This window comes from Sander lucioperca, chromosome 2, assembly GCF_008315115.2.
Source record: "Sander lucioperca isolate FBNREF2018 chromosome 2, SLUC_FBN_1.2, whole genome shotgun sequence".
Taxonomy (NCBI): domain Eukaryota; kingdom Metazoa; phylum Chordata; class Actinopteri; order Perciformes; family Percidae; genus Sander; species Sander lucioperca.
In genome coordinates, this window is record NC_050174.1 from 49025797 (window position 1) to 49045839 (window position 20043).

At 40.7% G+C, this 20043-nt stretch overlaps 2 protein-coding genes across 13 annotated transcripts in view; one reads left to right on the forward strand and one right to left on the reverse strand.

Annotated features, from left to right (window-relative positions):
- Positions 1-20043, reverse strand: part of LOC116056993 (scavenger receptor cysteine-rich type 1 protein M160-like) — a 1012348-nt gene that overhangs the window by 634639 nt on the left and 357666 nt on the right. The gene's annotated exons all lie outside the window — the stretch shown is intronic.
- The window catches only part of LOC116058682 (putative mediator of RNA polymerase II transcription subunit 26), a 96518-nt gene that overhangs the window by 47401 nt on the left and 29074 nt on the right, over positions 1-20043 (forward strand). For 5 of the 6 annotated variants that reach the window (XM_035999031.1, XM_035999030.1, XM_035999028.1 and 2 more), the window contains 2 exons: positions 13872-14396; positions 15882-16490. In XM_035999031.1, coding sequence (XP_035854924.1) covers positions 13872-14396; positions 15882-16490 — 1134 coding nt within the window. Of the gene's footprint in view, positions 1-13871; positions 14397-15881; positions 16491-16658; positions 17247-20043 lie in introns of those variants that run through there. The other variant, XM_035999033.1, reaches the window with a different exon arrangement.

Sequence of the window (20043 nt, forward strand, 5' to 3'; positions counted from 1 at the left end):
GAAATCCACATGAGGATCCACACAGGAGAGAAGCCGTACATTTGCAAGACCTGCAGTAAAATATTCTATGACGGTTCAGCATGAATAAGTCATATGAGAACACACACAGGTGAGAAGTGTTATTCTTGTGAAACATGTGGGAAACACTTTGGACGAAGTGGTACCTTGTTGGTCCACATGAGAACCCACACAGGTGAGAAGCCATATTCTTGCAAATCATGTGAAAAAGATTTTGTAAGTAAAGCTCAGCTGGAAAGTCACATGAGAATCCACACAGGTGTGAAGCCGTATATTTGCAAGACCTGTGGGAAAGGATTCTGTGACGGTTCAGCTTTAATAAAGCACGTGAGAACTCACACAGGTGAGAAGCCATATTCTTGCAAAACATGTGGGAAAAAGTTTGGGTGTAGTGGTAACATGTTGGTCCACATGAGAACTCACACAGGAGAGAAGCCGCACATTTGCAAGACCTGCGGTAAAAGATTCTATGACGCTTCAGCATTAATAAGTTATATGAGAACCCACACAGGTGAGAGGCCGTATTCTTGCAAAACATGTGGAAAAGGGTTTGGACGTAGTAGTGGCTTGTTGGTCCACATGAGAACTCACACAGGTGAGAAGCCGTACGTTTGCAAGACCTGCGGAAAAGGATTCAGTGAGGCTTCAGGTTTAATGAAGCATATGAGAACCCACAAAGGATAGGATCTAACCTAAGCTAATATTGATCCTTTGAATTTTGATTATAAAGTTCTAGTGGTTCATAGTCAAAACTGACAAGAACCCTCAGAAGTGAGGAGTAACATTTTTGCAGCAATTGTGGGAAAAGTTACCTGAGGATCAACATAGATAGGAGAAACCATCGAGCTGAAACTCTCAGAGAGACGTGTTTAACTCAGTTAAATACTTTAGCAGTAGTTACATCTCTGTTACTGAATGTTAAATATTTTAAACAAAGATGAGATGTAAATATCTTATTGTAAAGTTTCTCTTCATATAACTATTACTTCTGTTATTAACAGTATTTCTTTGAAACATTTGTAATCTCCCAAATCAAGGGAGAATGTGAGTTTCACAGTGAGTTAAAGTCATGATGTGAACTTGATGGTTGTTTTTGCCTAATGTTCATTTTTAAAAGTATCTGAGAATCACTTTTAGTTTAAAGTTTAACAAGGATTTAAATCCATGTACCTCGAGTAGTATTTGATATTTCTATATGAAGCCTCCTGCACATCTTTGCAGGAAGTCAGGGTCACATTCAGGCCCGACTTTATGTAGCAGATTCTTTTGAACTGAAACGGGGGTGCATAGAACACCCTGCTGTGTGCCCTCTGCCTTTTTATTACCAAGTTTACAGGCACGTCTCTGCTGATTGGCTGTCACCTGGGACAGCCAATAAACCAGAGACATGCCCACCAAACCAAAGAAAACAGAACTCAACGCCTGTTGCACACGTTTCACACCGTTCAGAGGAAACCTGTCGTTCAACCAGGTACCGCAGCAACAAGGTGCACACCGATTTGAGATTGAGATAGGTTTTACATTTCTGAGTGACTGACATCAGTTTATATTACAGTTTAAGAATGTTTAAGTGCCTTTTGGCTATTTTTATACACTAGCTTTTCAATTTCAATTCAATTTATTTATAGTATCAAATCATAACAAGAGTTATCTCGAGACACTTTACAGATAGAGTAGGTCTAGACCACACTCTATAAAGCCCCAACAATTCCAATAGTTCCCCCAAGAGCAAGCATTAGCAGTGGCTATTGCGACAGTGGCGAGGAAAAACTCCCTTTTAGGAAGAAACCTCGGCAGACCCAGACTCTTGGTGGGCGGTGTCTGACGGTTGGGGTTATGACGGTACAGGATGTAGCGTGGCACAGCAGAGCATGGGTGGACGCGGTGGACGCAGCAGGACGTAGCCGGTCATTGCAGGGAATCGCAGAGCGTAGCAGGGTGTAGCAGGTCCATAGCCACAGCTGCACCCAAGAACCAGGTCTTGGTGTCGCCCTAATCCGAGGCGATGTTCTGGGCGAAGAAGAAACATAAGGACTCCGGGGAGTAAACTCCCCAGAGCTAGGTGAGTAACAAGCACTTCTGAGACAGGATGTGCATAAAAGAATTATAACAGCATAACTAGGAGAGGCACTATATTATTGATTATACGATAGATAAATCTGATGACTGTAAAGAGAAGCAGAGAAAAGCAGGGGTGATGTGTCTGCAGCTATACACCCTGCCCCGCCGGTCTAGGCGTTCACTGCAACTCCTCACTCCCTAACTATAAGCTTTATCAAAGAGGAGAGTTTTCAGTTTAGTCTTAAATGTATCAACGGTGTCTGCGCCACGAACCCAGAGTGGGAGCTGGTTCCACAGGAGAGGAGCCTGATAGCTGAAGGCTCTGCCTCCCATTCTACTTTTAGAGACTCTAGGAACCACAAGTAACTCTGCATTCTGGGAGCGTAGTGCTCTAGTGGGACAATAAGGTACTAAGAGGTCCTCAAGATATGAAGGAGCTTGACCATTTAGAGCTTTATAGGTCAGAAGAAGGATTTTAAATTCAATCCTGGATTTTACAGGAAGCCAATGGAGAGAAGCTAATACAGGAGAAATATGATCTCTTTTCTTAGTTCTTGTCAGATCACGCGCTGCAGCATTCTGGATCAGCTGGAGAGTCCTAAGGGACTTATTTGAGCATCCTGATAATAAGGAATTACAGTAGTCCAGCTGGGAAGTAACGAATGCATGGACTAGTTTTTCTGCATCGTTTTGAGACAGGATGTTCCTAATTTTAGCAATGTTACGAAGATGAAAAAAGGCTGTTCTAGAGGTTTGTTTTAGATGGGCGTTGAAGGATAAATCCTGATCAAAAATAACTCCTAGATTTCTGACAGTAGTACTGGAGGCCAGGGCAATGCCATCCAGAGTAATTATATCTTCGGCTAATGAGGTTCGTAGGGGTTTGGAGCCCAGGACAATAACTTCGGTTTTGTTTGAGTTTAACATCAGGAAATTGTAGGCCATCCATGATTTTATATCTTTAATGCAAGCTTGAAGTTTAGCTAACTGGCTGGTTTCGTCTGGCTTGATTGACAGATATAATTGGGTGTCATCCGCATAACAGTGAAAGTTAATTGAGTGTTTCCTAATAATATTGCCTAGAGGAAGCATATATAAGGAGAATAGAATTGGTCCAAGCACTGAGCCTTGAGGAACGCCATGGTTAATTTTAGCATAATTGGAGGGTTTATTGTTAACATTAACAAATTGCGATCGATCAGAGAAGTAGGACTTAAACCAGTTTAGTGCGATTCCTTTAATGCCAACTAAATGTTCCAGTCTCTGTAAGAGGATGGTATGGTCAATAGTATCGAATGCAGCACTAAGATCTAATAAGACAAGTATGGAGACAAGTCCTTTGTCTGAAGCAGTTAGAAGGTCGTTAGTAATTTTCACCAGTGCCGTCTCTGTGCTATGATGCTTTCTAAATCCTGACTGAAAGTCCTCAAATAAGCTATTGCTATGTAGAAAATCACATAACTGATTAGCGACTACTTTCTCAAGGATCTTGGAGAGAAAGGGAAGGTTAGATATAGGTCTATAGTTGGCTAAGACCTCAGGATCGAGGGTGGGTTTTTTCAGTAGAGGTTTTATCACAGATACTTTAAATGACTGCGGTACATAACCTGTCAATAAAGACATATTTATCATATCTAGCAATAAAGTGTTAACCACGGGTAACGCTTCTTTAAGAAGCCTCGTTGGGATGGGGTCCAAGAGACAGGTAGATGGGTTTGCTGAAGAGACCTTTAGCATTAATTGTTGAGGGTTTATAGGATAAAAGCAATCTAAGTATATGTCAGGTCTAGTCGTTCTTTCTAGCAGTCTGTCAGTTAAAGGTGACCCATTAGAGGTTGGGGGCAAGAGGTGATGAATAGTATCTCTAATTGTTATAATTTTATTGTTAAAGAAACTCATGAAGTCATCACTACTCAGAGCTATAGGAATAGATGGCTCAATAGAACTGTGACTATCTGTCAGCCTGGCTACAGTGCTGAGAAGAAACCTTGGGTTGTTCTTATTTTCTTCTATTAGTGATGAATAATAGTCTGATCTGGTCTTTCTTAGGGTCTTCCTATAGGTCTTCAGACTGTCTTGCCACTCTAAACGAGATTCTTCCAGTTTGGTGGAACGCCATTTACTTTCAAGTTTGCGCGAGATTTGCTTTAATTTACGAGTTTGGGAGTTATACCAAGGTGCTAGTTTCCTTTGCTTCATCGTCTTCTTTTTAAGGGGAGCAACAGAGTCTAAAGTAGTCCGTAGGCAGGCCGTAGCACCGTCTACGAAATTATCAATTTGAGAGGGACTAAAGTTTACATAAAGATCCTCTGTTATATTACGGCACGGTAATGAGTTTAGTGCTGTTGGAATAACTTCCTTAAATTTAGCTATAGCACTGTCAGATAGGCTTCTAGAGTAGAAGCTTTTATCTAATTTCGTATAGTTGGGTAGTAAGAATTCGAAAGTTATTAAGAAGTGGTCTGATAATAAAGGATTTTGCGGGAATACTATTACGTCTTCAATTTTGATGCCATATTCTAGGACAAGGTGGAGGGTGTGGTTAAAACAGTGCGTGGCCTCATGCACACTCTGACTGAAACCAATTGAGTCTAGTAGTGAGTTGAAAGCAGTACTAAGGCTATTGCTGTTAACGTCCACATGGATATTAAAATCACCTACAATAAGTACTTTGTCTGATTTTAGGACTACACATGATAAAAACTCTGAGAATTCCGATAAAAATTCAGAATATGGACCTGGTGCTCGGTAAACAACAACAAATATAATTGGCTGTACTGTTTTCCATGTTGGATGCTGAAGATTAAGAACAAGATTTTCAAAAGAGTTATAATTTAGTTTAGGTTTAGGATTAATTAACAGGTTTGAGTCAAATATGGCTGCAACTCCCCCTCCTCGGCCTGAGCCTCTGGGAATTTGAGTATTAATATGAGTGGGAGGAGTGGCTTCATTTAGACTGACATACTCTTCATGGCCCAGCCAGGTTTCAGTTAGACAGAATAGATCAATTTGATTATCGGATATCAATTCGTTTACTAGTATTGCTTTAGAAGACAGAGATCTGATATTTAGTAGACCGCATCTAATTTTCCTATCCTGTTCTATCATTGCAGCGGTAGTTGTAATTCCAATTAGGTTGTTAAGTATTGCCCCTCTTTTGGTTACCTGTGGCTGATGTGAGCTGGATGCTAAATTGACTGTTTGCAGTCAACTTCTTATTACTTAGGGGATTCAACACTTTGTATGGTCTATTGTTGATTATAACTGGAATAGTACTAGTACTACATGTTACCCTGCAGAAAACATTTTCAGATTCATTCACTTGTAAAGTGCCATTAGGATCAATACCTGGGGGGCATGAATCTGTGATATTTTCAACAGAATGTCAATACTTAACTTTCAGTGTGGTCGTTATGTTGTCAGATAGCAGCCTGGCTCCATGTCGGTTTGGGTGGAGACCATCATGTTTCAGCATGCTGGGCCTCTCCCAGAACTTTTGTGTCTTGACACGATTCTGGCCAAATGTTTTGCATATTTGTTTGATAAATGACAAATGGTTGATTGTTCTTTTGGAGAGTGTGATCAGCTATGTGATGAATGGTTTGGGAAACTTTCTGTATCATCAAAATAAAAGTTACTGCTGAAGAAAGATCATCATAATCATCAGTGTGTCTTTGACCAGTGGTAGGAAAGATAATCCTCTGTGATCCATCCCATGTACTCTTGGTAATTGTAGATTCTGACCAACAGAAGGCAGCAGTTCAGTGTTTCTATGGACTCACAAGAATCACAGCTTTTTATCAGAGGAACTCAATTTAATGACAGTGATCCATTGACTCACTTTAGATTCTTCAAGACCCTTATGTTTGATACAGTATCCTGGCTCATCAGGACTGTACAAGTCCTACAAAGAACTAAATTATTGTTTTATAAGGGGATACAGATTATTATAGGATTTGTTTTACAGGATAGATATCAAAAGATTTATTGGAACAAACAAAATAGATTTCCGATTGGACTGTGAAAATCCTAAAAGAAAATCTCCCTCACGTTTACCGTCGGACCTTAATCAGTGTGACCCCCAGCGGAAGTAAACAACAGCGCTGCCCGTAGCGTTAGCTGCATGCTGCTGTTGACTGAGCTGAAGACGGTATTGTAGCCGTAGAGCAGATGGTTCTTTCAGCTGGAACTAAGCAACAATGTCTTCAGTTGAGTGTTTGAGAGAGTTTGTCACCGAGCGGCTAACTGCTGCTGCTGAAGAAATATTCCGAGTTGTTGAAAAAACTATCGTCGAGTACGAGGAAGAGATCGCTCGGCAGCGCAGACTGTTGGATGTCGTTTGGAAACCAGAAATCAAGTTACACAGGATAGGTGAGTTTACCCGCTGCTGTCGGAACCAGCGCTGTGTCCGTTTGGAGCGGGTTAGCTCGGTTCCCAGTGTGATGAAGAAGGTTAGGGTTCGGTGATCTAGGAGTAGTTGCTGTAATGAGTTAGCATCGCCACAGATAGCAATGGGGCTTTAACATAGCTAATGCTAGCCACTCTGGACTACATGAGTTCACATCTGGACCTGACTGTGGTTTCTGGAACATAATAAGATGCTTCAATCAGCATAGTTAGTATCACTATAACATTGACATGAAACTGCTGTTTAACTACGCTCAACAGAACTGCATTTAACTGATGTATAATGTAACATCAATATAATAAATCAGGGAACTTGTAGCTCGGGAACCATTCATTATCTTTAATAAATCAGGGAACCTGTGTGTGTGTGCGTGTGTGCGTGTGTGCGTGTGTGTGTGTGTCAGACATGAAGTACTAGAGACCCAGACTTGAGTAAAAGTACAAGTGCTGTATCAAAAAAGTGCCTTGAGTAGTAGTTGAAGTGCTCTTTAAGCACCATACTTAAGTGGAAGTACTAAAGTATTTTTTTGTACATAAGTATTGCAAGTAGTTTATTTTAATATGTACTACTCAAGTACTCAGGGGCGGATCTACCGGGGTGGCATAGGGTGGCAAGTGCCACCCTAAAAGAAAGCCTTGCCACCCCTGCTGCCACCCCAGTTGGCAGCAACGAATTAAAAGTTTTGGCCAATTTGACAATTTATGAGCGTGAATCTCCAATGTCCGACTGCAGTGAATGCAGCACGAGATGACGCCAGAGCGGCAAGAGCCTGATTTGTTTGGAAAACTGAGCGGCGCGAAGCGAGGGAGCCAGGAGTCACGAGGAAAGGAGACACAGGAGGAAAGAGGTCAAAACAGATTAACTATCTATCAAGAAATGAAATTATAATGAAAGAACAGTGCTAGCATAGTTGCGATGCTGATTTTGAGATGATAAAAATCAGGTTGAAGAACGTTATTTTGCTAACTATACATATAATGTTAGTTAGGTCTGACGGTTGTTCTGTGTAAAGTCGGCTACAAAAGCTAATATTGATTCAACGTCTGTCAAGGAAAACATTGAGAGAAAAGGGTAACAGAAAGGTGACAGAGTGAGAATACAAGGCCAAGGCGACCAGGGACAGGAGGAGGTGGAGAAGACCACAGCGGTGAAGATATGGAGGGAGAGCATCACCAAGATGAGGAGGGAGAAAGAGAGAGACGAGATAGCGTGCAGGGCTCAGACAGTGAAAGGGTAAGCAGAGAGCTGGGCCATCACCAACCATCTCCAGTCCAGCTGGTCCACATGGTATGGAAAATTGTTGCTGCATATATACTAAGTTACATATGAATAAGAACAACAAATGACAAAGACGGACATTTTTATAAAATTTAAGAGACATTGCTTAGACATCAAATAAATATAAAAATTCATGTTTGCTTAAATATGAAGAATTAGGGAAAGTTGTCAGTGTGAAAGTGTGATGAGATGGGGAGATGAGTTTTTATATTTTGTGTAGGATGTATTTTCGATCTATTGCTCAGATTAAATAAAAGAATTAAAAAAATTAACCTAAAATACTCTCCCAGGCTAACATGTTAGTGTGTGTTAACACAGTCTGATGGTTAGAACTAATCAATGACAGTTCATCATCTTGTACACATGCTGCCTGCAGCGCTGCCTCTCTCACACAGTCCACAACTGTTGGCTTCCCCTCTCATCACCTGTGTCTTACCTTAATGCCTTTCCTGTGATAATACTTCTATCATACTTCTATCTTCTATTAAGTGAGATCTCATCGTATGGTCACTTATTCCTAATATCAACTGTTCCACATGAAAGCCCAAATGCAAGACATTGATTGCATGAGATTAAGTTTGTCTGTATGAGTTTGTAAATGGCAGCCTGTGCCCTTTTGTAGCGTGTACAGACTATTTGTCATCAAACTGTGATAAAATTCAGTATATATACGTCTGTCAAATGTTGCCACCCCTCAAAAATTCCTGCCCCCCTCTCGCCACCCCATAAATATTTTTCTAGATCCGCCCCTGCAAGTACTGAAAGTAAAAGTACAAGTATTGTGTTATGTAGTTATTAAAGCAGTTAACTCCTACTCGTAACAATCCTGCCTTGCAGCTTTAGACAGTGGGGTGGCATAAACACATTGAAAAATGTATCTACTGACAATATGTTACTGTCATTTCAACAAATAACAGAAATATGGCATCCCCAGACAAGATTTCTTCCGATATTTACAGATTAGGCATACTGCATAGCACAACCTTAATTGGTAATCTTGAAGTACCTCCTCTTGAAAACTGCTTGTTTCAAACAGCTGGAAAAGGTCAGTCAGTCTATTCTATGTAGCTGTGCGTGCCGAGCCACCTCTGGCTTTGCAAGGGCTTAGAGATAAATGGGAGAGGGACCTTTCTGTTACTATCAGCGATAATGAGTGGGAAGATATATGGAGACATATCTACATACTAATGAATTCTGTCTCTGTTGTAACATTTACTAATGTATTATTCTGTTTTTCTTTTCTTTCGTCCTGTTTTACCTAGTTTTATAGCAAATGTTGCTGCTGTGTATCGTTCTTTTTATTGTTTATTTTATTGTACAGATGGAAATTAGCCCTTGGGCTACAATCTGGCACTTTTTACCTTTACTTCTGTACATGTTCATCAAATGTGCATTGTCCTGAAATAATAAATAAATAAAATAAGATATGCTGACTCAATTTCAGTTTGTAATTGTGCCAAAGCAATACAATTTAGGATTATACACAGAATGAATATATCCCCAAACCGCAGACATTACTTCAACCCTACACTTTCACCCATGTACCTTAAATGTAAAACAGAGGTTGGTACTTTATCTCATTGTCTTTAGAAACTTCAGAAACTGCAAAGGTACTGGCTTAATATTTTATCAGAAATGGGAAAGATACTAGGCTTGAAGCTGCAGATGGAGCCAATGTCTCTCATTCTAGGCCTCCCAGCCACATATGTACTGTCAGCAAATAAGAGATTGTACTGTATTCTCATATGCTGCAAGGAAGAACATTTTACTGCAGTGGATTAGTGAAAAAGGACCAACTGTTTTGGTTGGCATAAAGTGCTGTTTGGTTAGTACCACTGGAGTACCTGACATGCGTGTTACATTCAAAGTCAAATCAATTCTTCAAAGTGTGGGAGCCATATTTGAATTATTTGGAGCCTGATGTTTCTGCCTACTGACTACAGGGATTCCCTGAAAGATCTTGATCAGAGAGAGCTTTATTATTATTTATTATTTGAATAACTTTTGGTTGTATGTATGTAACTGAGCCAGTGTTGCTTTTGGTTTATTGTTTATTGTTTAAAATTGATCATGATTGGTGGTTGGCTGTGCATGCAGAGCCTGCATATCACACACCAGCAACAAACTGTGTATCCAAGAACACTTAGAAATGATGTTATATCAGACACAGACTGCTGTTGGAGGTTAGTGTTAGGTTTCCAGCGTCGCAGCTCCGAACCGTAACATAAGTTTGGACTTTGTCTTTAGGCTACCTATGTTACCTTTAGCCTGGCTGGTAGCAGCTTTCTGCGGTGATAAATGTCCGGGAGATGTCGTGATGACGTTGCATTAATCAGGTGATTTATTTCGTCTTTGCAGCAAACATAAAACACTGACTATGGAAAAGCATGTACATCACTGTGTCAGCGGCAGCTGCCGCTTACCGTTCTTTTCTACACACGGAGAGCTAGGCCTATCGTGATAGTCAATAAATCAAGTAATCACACAATAAAAAAAATGAGCTTGATAATGTTTTTGGGCTGCGATAATTTCCATTTGCATTCTAGTTTGTTTTCCTTGTCTCTCTCTCTCTCTACCAAAGAGACTGGAGGACCACTCTCGGTTCCTTAGCGTAACGAGGACTGAACCCTCTTGTCAGTCGCATGGTCTTTGTGTGGCCGGGACTCCTGGCGGAGAGAGAGATAACCTTCATAACCTGTAAAAATAAAAACGTCTTGTATGTCACGTTTTTTTCCTGTGTTATGGTACAGTTCATTTTAACACCTGATGCGAGCCATATGAGAGGAGCCTACGCACGAAACTCAACGTTTTGAGTGCTTTAGCGGCATTGACCTGACTCCCTGATTATGCAGAGACGTGGTCTCGCTCCGTCTCTCTGCTGAGCCCCGTTCATGTAACAGCAGCAGTTTTACATTTGCAACAATCTGCGGTTCACATGCATGCCGAACTGTAGGGGCAGTCAGTTACTCTACATCACAATTTATTTATCAATATTTCAAATTAGAAAACATTACACTTCATAATGTTTTGTATTCATAACACTCTTGTCTTATTGTACAAATTAGCTACAGTAATAGCAGTTACCTTATGTAAGTCACTCCTACATTTTTCAACTGAGGAGCAAAACGCCCTGTTCATACTAATCAAATGAACTGGACTGTTGTCAGATGTGAAAGCCCTCTTCTTTTACTGCATTATACCATTCAATTTAAAGTTTTGAATTGTTACCTGCAGAATTTTGTATAAAAAATATTTGCAGTACAATTAATATAAGAACCCCCCCCACCTCGGGTCAGCTACCTCCACAAATGGAATCTAATTCTGTGGGAAACACTGAAATTCTCCACTTCTAAGCACACAGCATAACATCATCTAGCTGACAGGCAAAGAGAGCTCTCTTCCTCGTTCAGACTCACCCTGGGTTTGGTTGTTTATTATTAATGATAATAATGACGAGACGAGACAGCACCGCCGTCGTTACACAACGACTGCAATATCGTTGAAAAAAGACAGACTAAAATGTAGTTAAACAAAAAGAATATACTTCTCTCTTATTTGCATTGCCTTCCACCTGTTTCTGCTACTCGGTCTGGTTCTGGTGGTTGATCAACGCAGGTTTCTGCTGATTGGCTCTCATAACGGGACGGTTTGAGTGGCACATGACCAGGGCATGAAGTTAACTTTTTTGACTCCACCTGCCACAGTGGCTGGCACAGGGACTTTTTACCAGCCACTTTTTTTTTTGCGTCATAAAGGTGAAAAACAGGAATTGCTGTGACTCTATGATCCTGTCCTGTCCTATTGATGGTAGCCCGCCTTGATAATCCTGCATAGGGGCCCGGTGTTGGCTCGTTACGCCACTGATATAAGAGATGAGATGACTGACAAAATCAGGAGTAGCCTACGCCACCACAACAACAACAACACACTGGTGAATGTGCACCATAACACATGAATGTTTTTTGTATAGTTCTTAAAAATAAAAAAATAAATAAAACGGAAACTTGTTTTGGGGAGAATAATACGTATTAATATTCATTAATTACTCTAGGCTGAGATTTTCTAGGAACTTTACCAAAAAGGCTCAGGATGCTGCAAATGTTGGTAAAATATGAAAAAGGCTGGTGGATTTAAGACACAAAATAATTTATTGGATGAATCAAATATGAACATATCTGTCATTGTCAGTGGCTTGTTAATCTTTACATTGTTTAGTTAATTTCCTATCCTGGCCTGGGACACACATTCATACGGTTTAATAAAGGACTTATTGGACTTTAACTTATCATTACACTTACAATAACGTAGCTGTCCTCAATTTAGGTCATCCTGTACGTCTCATCTTTTTTTCCTGCATCCACCGTGTGCGTTTGTGTGTGTCTGTGCGTGCGTGCGTGTGTGTGTGATTGTGTGTGCGTGTCAGTCGCGGGGGAAACAGAGCAGCCCCGCCGCTGCAGAGAGCCGACAATTTGAAACAGCAGCGCTGACTTTAGAGTATAAAATCGTTCCAGCGTACATTGATGTTAAAATGTCTACATGTTGGCAGGACGGTCTGAAATGTTTTGACGGTCTTTCGCTGTACGTTTTGTTGGTAAATGTTAGATGTTCGAGTCACATACACGTCTCGTCTTCATATCAGAAACTAGGAAATTAATTTGACCCGTTCTCACTTCCGCTTGGTCAGTGGCTGCACGTGGGATGCTGGGATTGTGTGAGTAATGAAAATGCGATAGGGGGCCCCGGCTGTCAATCAGTGTCTTACAGTGATGCGGGCCCCTGATTGGACCAGGCCGTGTACCCTGCTTACCGATAGTTACGAGTCTGAATCACTCAATTCTCATTGGCTACCCGCTAATGTGGCAGGTAGATTGACAGTTTCACCCGCCAATCACAAAAGTTGGGCGGGTGCCAATTTCATGCCCTGCACATGACGCAGCGCCATGACGCACGCCATGACGCACATGACGCAGCGCCATGAGGCAGATGTGTATGTTTACTCCACATTTTAATTATGATATTTTGTTAGTAAAATCTGAATCTGCAGTGTTCTCTGTCATGTAAATGTAGTAGTACAATGTTGTTCTCTGAATTACTAGTACACAGTAAGTCAGTAGTAGGCTGGTTGCATATTCAGTGCTTTGTGGTCCTTCTGTGAGTAATCTTGGGGGAAGAGTGGTTCTGGACCAGGGGTCACCAACCTTTTTGAAACTGAGAGCTACTTCATGGGTATACGAAGGGGGTGGGCTACCAGTTTGATACACTCTTCTGAAATAACAAATTTGCTCAGTTTGCCTTTAGTTATATATGATTATTAATGATACTCATCTATGTGAAGACACTGATCACGTTAATGATTTCTCACAATAATTATCAACAATGACTTAACAAGTTGGGAAACAGATAATATCAATATTCATTTTTCATTTTTAGAACAGGCCTGAGGGCTACTCATGTGGTCCTTGGGGGCTACCTGGTGCCCACGGGCCCCGTGTTGGTGACCCCTGTTCTGGAGAATCATACAAGCAGCTGTTATTGTAAAGGATTGATTTTCTGTCTGAGCAAAAACATTCATTGCAACTATATAACCTCCTGGAAACGCTAACTCAGTAATACAGAGGGTAATACAGCACCGTAAAGAAAGAAAACTTTACGATAGTAGTTATGGTAAACACTACCACTTTTGTCCAAAGTGGCCACTGGAATCAACAAAAACTAAAAGTTACATATGGCCGCTTTAACTCTACGTAATAGTGCAGAAACAAAACTTATTAATGAAGATATGTGCGCAACAAATCAATATGCTGGAGAGCCCCAGAGCCTGGGCGTTCACCTACCATGTGTTTCTGTACAATTAATTTCATTATTTGGATGTAGGGTAGACAGCATCAGTTTTTGGCGGACCAATGACCCACCGCGAAGACATGCTTGGGAAACCCGTTATCATTCACTTATTCAGATACTGATGCAAAAGGCACCCTTTTATCTTCTGAACCAGAAGCTCCGTTCATCATTTCTACAGTCTATGTTCTCAAGAAAAAGAACAAGAGTTCTGTTCTTTTCTCCAATAACAGTAGTATCCTATTTCTTTTGTTGTCTGTCCCTCCAGAGCTCCCACAGCAACATGTCTGTAAGGAGGAGGAGGTTCTCTCTGACCAGCAGCTCTGTATTCAGGAGAGGAACTCCAGTCTGGACCAAGAGGACCCAGAGCCTCCACAGGTTAAAGAGGAACAGGAGGAACTGTGCCCCAGTCAGGAGGAAGAGCAGCTTGTACTGAAGCAGGAGACTGATACCTTTATGTTGACTCCTACTTATGAGGAAAGTGACCACAGTGAAGGTCAGACTCTGAACTTCAATCCTGATGATGACTCTCTAAGTGCAGCAGAGAAAGAGTCTGTAGCCAACATGCCAGTTATAACCTCTGTGGTATCAGAAGCAAACAGTGACCACCAGCTCCTCTCTCACAACTCTCATGAAGCTGAGAGCCAAGATCAGAAAGGAGACAAGCATGGAAACTCAGTATCAACTAGAAATGCAGAGCCAGAACCAAAGAAGAGACGACGTAAGAGCAGAAGTCACTGCAACAACGTAGACAACACTAACGTGTCAGAGATTCACCGTACTACTCAAACAGGTAAAAAGTCTTTCATATGTGACACATGGGAAAGACTTGAAATGCAATTCACTATTGCAGAGACACCTGAGAGTCCACACATGTGAGAAGCCTTATTCTTGCAAAACGTGGAAAAGATTTCAGCCAAAATAGTGGCTTGTTGGTCCAATTGAGAACTCACACAGGTGAGAAGCTGTACATTTACAAGAACTTTTATGCTCTGATATATTCTGTGCTATACACTTCTCTACACCCTTCTGTTCTGGTAATTGCTCAGAAACCCCCTGTATATTGTAAATATATCTAGGAAAGCCTTCTAAATGCCCTAGGTCTCTGGTTTGCTTTACCTGTGGGTAAATGCAGACCTCCAGGAACTGCTGTTCATCAGCATGTACGAAAGTACATAGAAAATCTGCAAACCTTCCCTTAAATTAACATTACCAGCTAATGCTAGCTAGTTTGGTTGGCAAGGTGCTACCGATTTCTGGACAAGACGAAAATTGTTCCAATTAACTTTGATGAAGTGAAAACCCAGTGAGATGGTCAAGGTTTAAGTTTAAAACACGTACAGCACCCAAAAACAAGGTCAGGTCTATTTTAATGTACACAGTGCCATGGTTACCATTGCTAAGCGAGCATTCACATTTCCTGTGCCCGCTGTCAGACGGTGTAGACAAAACACAGGTCTTTCCAATAATTTTTAATGGTGGTGCAGCGGGGACCGTAGTGGGGAAGACAGGAAAAAAAACGCGGCAGGCTTTGGTGGAAAGTTGAAACCGACTCAACTTCTAGAGAAATGCTACCCCGTGTCACGTTGCGGTGGCCTATCATGTAAGCAGAGATCAGACTTGTCAGTCCGTTTTGAGGCAGTTTGAGAACAGGAAACATCACTGCCTCTATCGCTGCCACAAGAACGTTTTGAAACACTATGAGGGTAAAAAAAAAAAGAAACGCAAGCACTGAACTGCCGAGGAGTTTGTGTGGCAGCTGACTGTTTATCAAACAACGAAGCTCAGCCCGTCCTTCTCTTTCTTTCTCTGTGAAATGAAGCTGCATTGTGCGGTCTAGTCTAAACGCAGCCTAAGCCTCTGTCCTGATTGACAGGTGGCTGTTTAGCCATGCCCTAAATCATCCCCTTCTTTATCGTCTATTTCTAAATAAATAGGACCATAATTTACTAAATGAACATCATGCTGCTGTATTGAAGAAGACTTGAAACTAGAGATTGAGAACATAAACTCATTATGAAAAGGTTGTACATTAAGTGAGAAGTAGGGTCATTTTCTCTTATAGATCAGACTTATTTTTGGAGCCAGTGGAGTCGCCCCCTGCTGAAACTTAAATAGAATGCAACTTTAATGAGCTTCAGTATTTGGCTTCACTTTTTAGCCTCAGAATCTCCATTCATTATTTTTAGTCTATGGTCCCAAGAAAAAGAGAACACATGTTCTGTTCTTTTCTCCAATAATAGTAGTATCCTATTTCTTTTGTTGTCTGTCCCTCCAGAGCTCCCACAGCAACATGTCTGTAAGGAGGAGGAGGTTCTCTCTGACCAGCAGCTCTGTATTCAGGAGAGGAACTCCAGTCTGGACCAAGAGGACCCAGAGCCTCCACAGATTAACGAGGAACAGGAGGAACTGTGCACCAGTCAGGAGGGAGAGCAGCTTGTACTGAAGCAGGAGACTGATACCTTTATGTTGACTCCTACTTATGAGGAAAGTGACCACAGTGAAGGTCAGACTCTGAACTTCAATCCTGATGATGACTCTCTAAGTGCAGCAGAGAAAGAGTCTGTAGCCAACATGCCAGTTATAACCTCTGTGGTATCAGAAGCAAACAGTGACCACCAGCTCCTCTCTCACAACTCTCATGAAGCTGAGAGCCAAGATCAGAAAGGAGACAAGCATGGAGACTCAGGATCAACTAGAGATTCAGAGCCAGAACCAAAGAAGAGACGACGCAAGAGCAGAAGTCACAGCAACAACGTAGACAACACTAACGTGTCAGAGATTCACCCTAATACTCAAACAGGTAAAAAGTCTTTCATATGTGACACATGTGGGAAAGACTTTAAGTATAATTCAGCATTGCAGACACACCTGATAGTCCACACAGGTGAGAAGCCTTATTCTTGTGAAACATGTGGAAAAGAGTTTGGGCTAAAAAATAACTTGTTGGTCCACATGAGAACCCACACAGATGAGAGGCCGTACGTTTGCATGACCTGTGGAAAAAGATTCCGTGACAATTCATCATTAATAAAGCATGTGAGAATTCACACAGGTGAGAAGCCATATTCTTGCAAAACATGTGGAAAAGATTTCAGACATAAGGATGCTTTTAAAGTCCACATGAGAACCCACACAGGTGAGAAGCCGTATGTTTGCAAAACATGTGGAAAAAATTTCAGACATAGTTGTGCCTTGTTGGTCCACATGAGAATCCACACAGGTGAGAAGCCGTACATTTGCAAGACTTGTGGGAAAAGATTCTTTGACTCTTCAGCATTAATAAAGCATATCAGAATTCACACAGGTGAGAAGCCATATTCCTGCAAAACATGTGGAAGAGAGTTTAGACATAAGGATGCTTTTAACGTCCACATGAGAACCCACACAGGCGAGAAGCCGTATGTTTGCAAAACATGTGGAAAAGAGTTTGGGCAAAATAATGAGTTGTTGGTCCACATGAGAAGAGCACACACAGGTGAGAAGCCGTACGTTTGCAAGATCTGCAGGAAAAGATTCTGTGACTCTTCAGCTTTAAATAAGCACGAGAACACACACAGGTGAAAAACAATTTTCTTGCAAAACATGGAAATGGTTTTAGACAAAATAGTGTCTTGTTGGTCCATGTGAGAAGAGATGTCAATCACTTAAAGCTACATTGTGTAAGAATTTCTCCCATCTAGCGGTGAAATTGTATATGACAAACAACTAAATATTACTTTCTAGCCCCTCCCATTCCGAGCTCGTTTTAACTCCTACGGTGGCCGTATTATTCCAAGAAGTATGACTTCGTCCGTGAGTGTTCCTTCTAGTGTAACAATAGTTTTACGTTATTTTGGTACCGTTTCATTGCTAACTTCAGCTATCAGGGTCCCAAACATATGCAAGCTAATATTAGTAAAGTATCGGTGCTATCGTTATTCTGTATATTGTACGAGATTAATAGTGTAAGGCAATGAGCTCTTAGTATCTCCGTCGTTTACACGCAGCTGTTCTAGCTGTAGCTAGTCTGTGTTACAACTCCAACACATATGATTACGTATGTTACAAGGGAGACAATCCTTTTTCATCATTGACACGAGGAAAAGTGTCCTAGACGTTGTTCTAGCGTTATGCACAACCATGCTATAATTAGTCAAGGAACTATAAAACTTTGAATTTACACAAATAGGCAGAATTACCTTTTGAGAAGAAAGCAGGCAACTTTGGTGTCCCTTTTTAAAATCCTTGCTCCTTATGAGCTCTTTCCATCTTGAAAAAGCCACTCCAATATTAACTTTGGTCTTGTTGCTTTGCCTGTCACATTGTCGTTTTCATTCTCTTTATAACTTCTTTGGCGACTCTGTTATATTCTCCCTGGAATTCGTCACGTTGCCACTGAGTTTAAAAGCGTGAAAGGTGGACGTATGTCCCTCTTTGGCTAATGTATTTTAAAGATGGAGGTGCAACATGGTGGCCGTCATTCGAGCGAGTCACTCGTATGTATTCTGAATGATTCTGAATGGCAGATTCTACGCGTACGAGAAAACTTTGATTAGTTGGTGGAAGTAATTACACATGAATGAGCACATATTTGTGAAAGAGCAAAGTTGTTTTTTTTTTTTTTTTTACTAAGAATCAACTCAAAAAAATACACAATGGAGCTTGAATGTAAAGTTTCCCTTTGTATAACTATAACTTCTGGTAATAACAGTATTTTTTTTAAACATTTGTAATCTCCCAAATCAAGGGAGAATGTGAGTTTCACAGTGAGTGGACAGTAGTGGCTGTTAAAGTCTTGATGTGAACTTGGTGGTTGTTGGTTTTGTCAAATGTTGCTTTTAAGTATCACAGGCCCTAAAATCCATGTACCTTGAGTAGTATTTGATAGTTCTTACTTTATATTAGTGGTGCAAACTAAAGTCTGAGGAATGATTGTAGATGAAAGGTTGAAGTGGAGAAACAGTATTGAAGATGTTTGGTATCTTGAGAAAGGTTTGTTCTTTTTATTTATCTCTTTAGTCTAATTGTAAATCAACATGTGTAATAATGTTACATATCCTTCATTTGTTACCAAACCAGATGTAATTCAGAAGAGTTTTCTGGGAATGTTTTCCCGTTCTAACAGAAGAGAATATTTACTGCTGTCGACAGATAAGAAAGCTTTTTCACACATGCATGTTCCTGTTTGAATTCATGTTCTCCCAGATACATTTCAAGTTTCTTTCTTCAGATATTCACTCACCTTCAACTAGGCCAGCGGGAAGCAACCTTTACTATCAAAAGAGACAGTTTTGGCTGTAAAAATTAAAATATCTGGAGCCATAAAACATATTTGAGCCACCCACGACACATAAACTCTCAGTCTCAAAGAGTCAACTTTAGTCGTGTCTCTTTGCCGTCATGTTGTGTTGTTTGACATCTATTCTCTCCGTAGAGGTCTTTGTGTCTCTGATTGTTTTGCATCCAGCCTTTAATAAAGGTAACACAGAGTATTTAAGTCTAAATGAGCGTTCATTAACACAGTGATGTTTCTCTCTTTTGATCGTTTTGATCCAAATCTTAAAAGTACATTTGCTCTGCTTTCTCTTTCTCTCGTCTCCAGCCTGCACATGCAGTGGGTAAATATCTTTTAATATTTCTTTTTTAGGATTTGTAATCCATAGTTAAATTGCACGTTTTCTACCACAGGTGATTAAACTTTTGAATACTTCCATCATTGAGTGTTAGATAAGGCTCATATAAGTTACAATACTGCACTAAGTGCAACTTGCGCAATAGGATTACCTTCATCTTTATTAATACTATTTAGGTAGTTCCACATTTTTATTCATAATGTGTATATATTTTGAATAGTTGTTCGTGTATTCTATCCTATTTATCATTTCATGTATATTGTGTATGTGTGCTGTGTCTGATATTCTGCTGCTGTCACACTGTAATTTCCCATTTTTGGGATCAATAAAAATATCTATCTAGCTGTACGTGGATGAAGATGGATTATTATATATATAATTAGGGCTGTCAGCATTAACGCGTTAATCGTGATGCGATTAAGGGCCGAGCATAATGCGTTACATTTTTTTAATCGTATTAATCACACGCCGCCATTTATTAATTTATTTTCACTTCACTCAGCTTTGCGTCGTGCCTAACAGGCTACTATTTTGCCGTACTTCCTCGTAACACATCCTGCTGCTGCAGGAATAGCAATGCGGATTTCGGTGCCTCATTCTGGTGCCACTGATATGTCTGCTCTTCTCTCTGATGCTCTGAAACAGACGTTACAGGAAACACAAACATCGCTGCACGTGATGCTAGTTAACACTATACTCAACAGCAGCTAACGTTCGCCTACCGCTAGCTAGTTAACACTATACTCAACAGCAGCTAACGTTAGCCTACCGCTAGCTAGTTAACACTATACTCGACAGCAGCTAACGTTAGCCTACCGCTAGCTA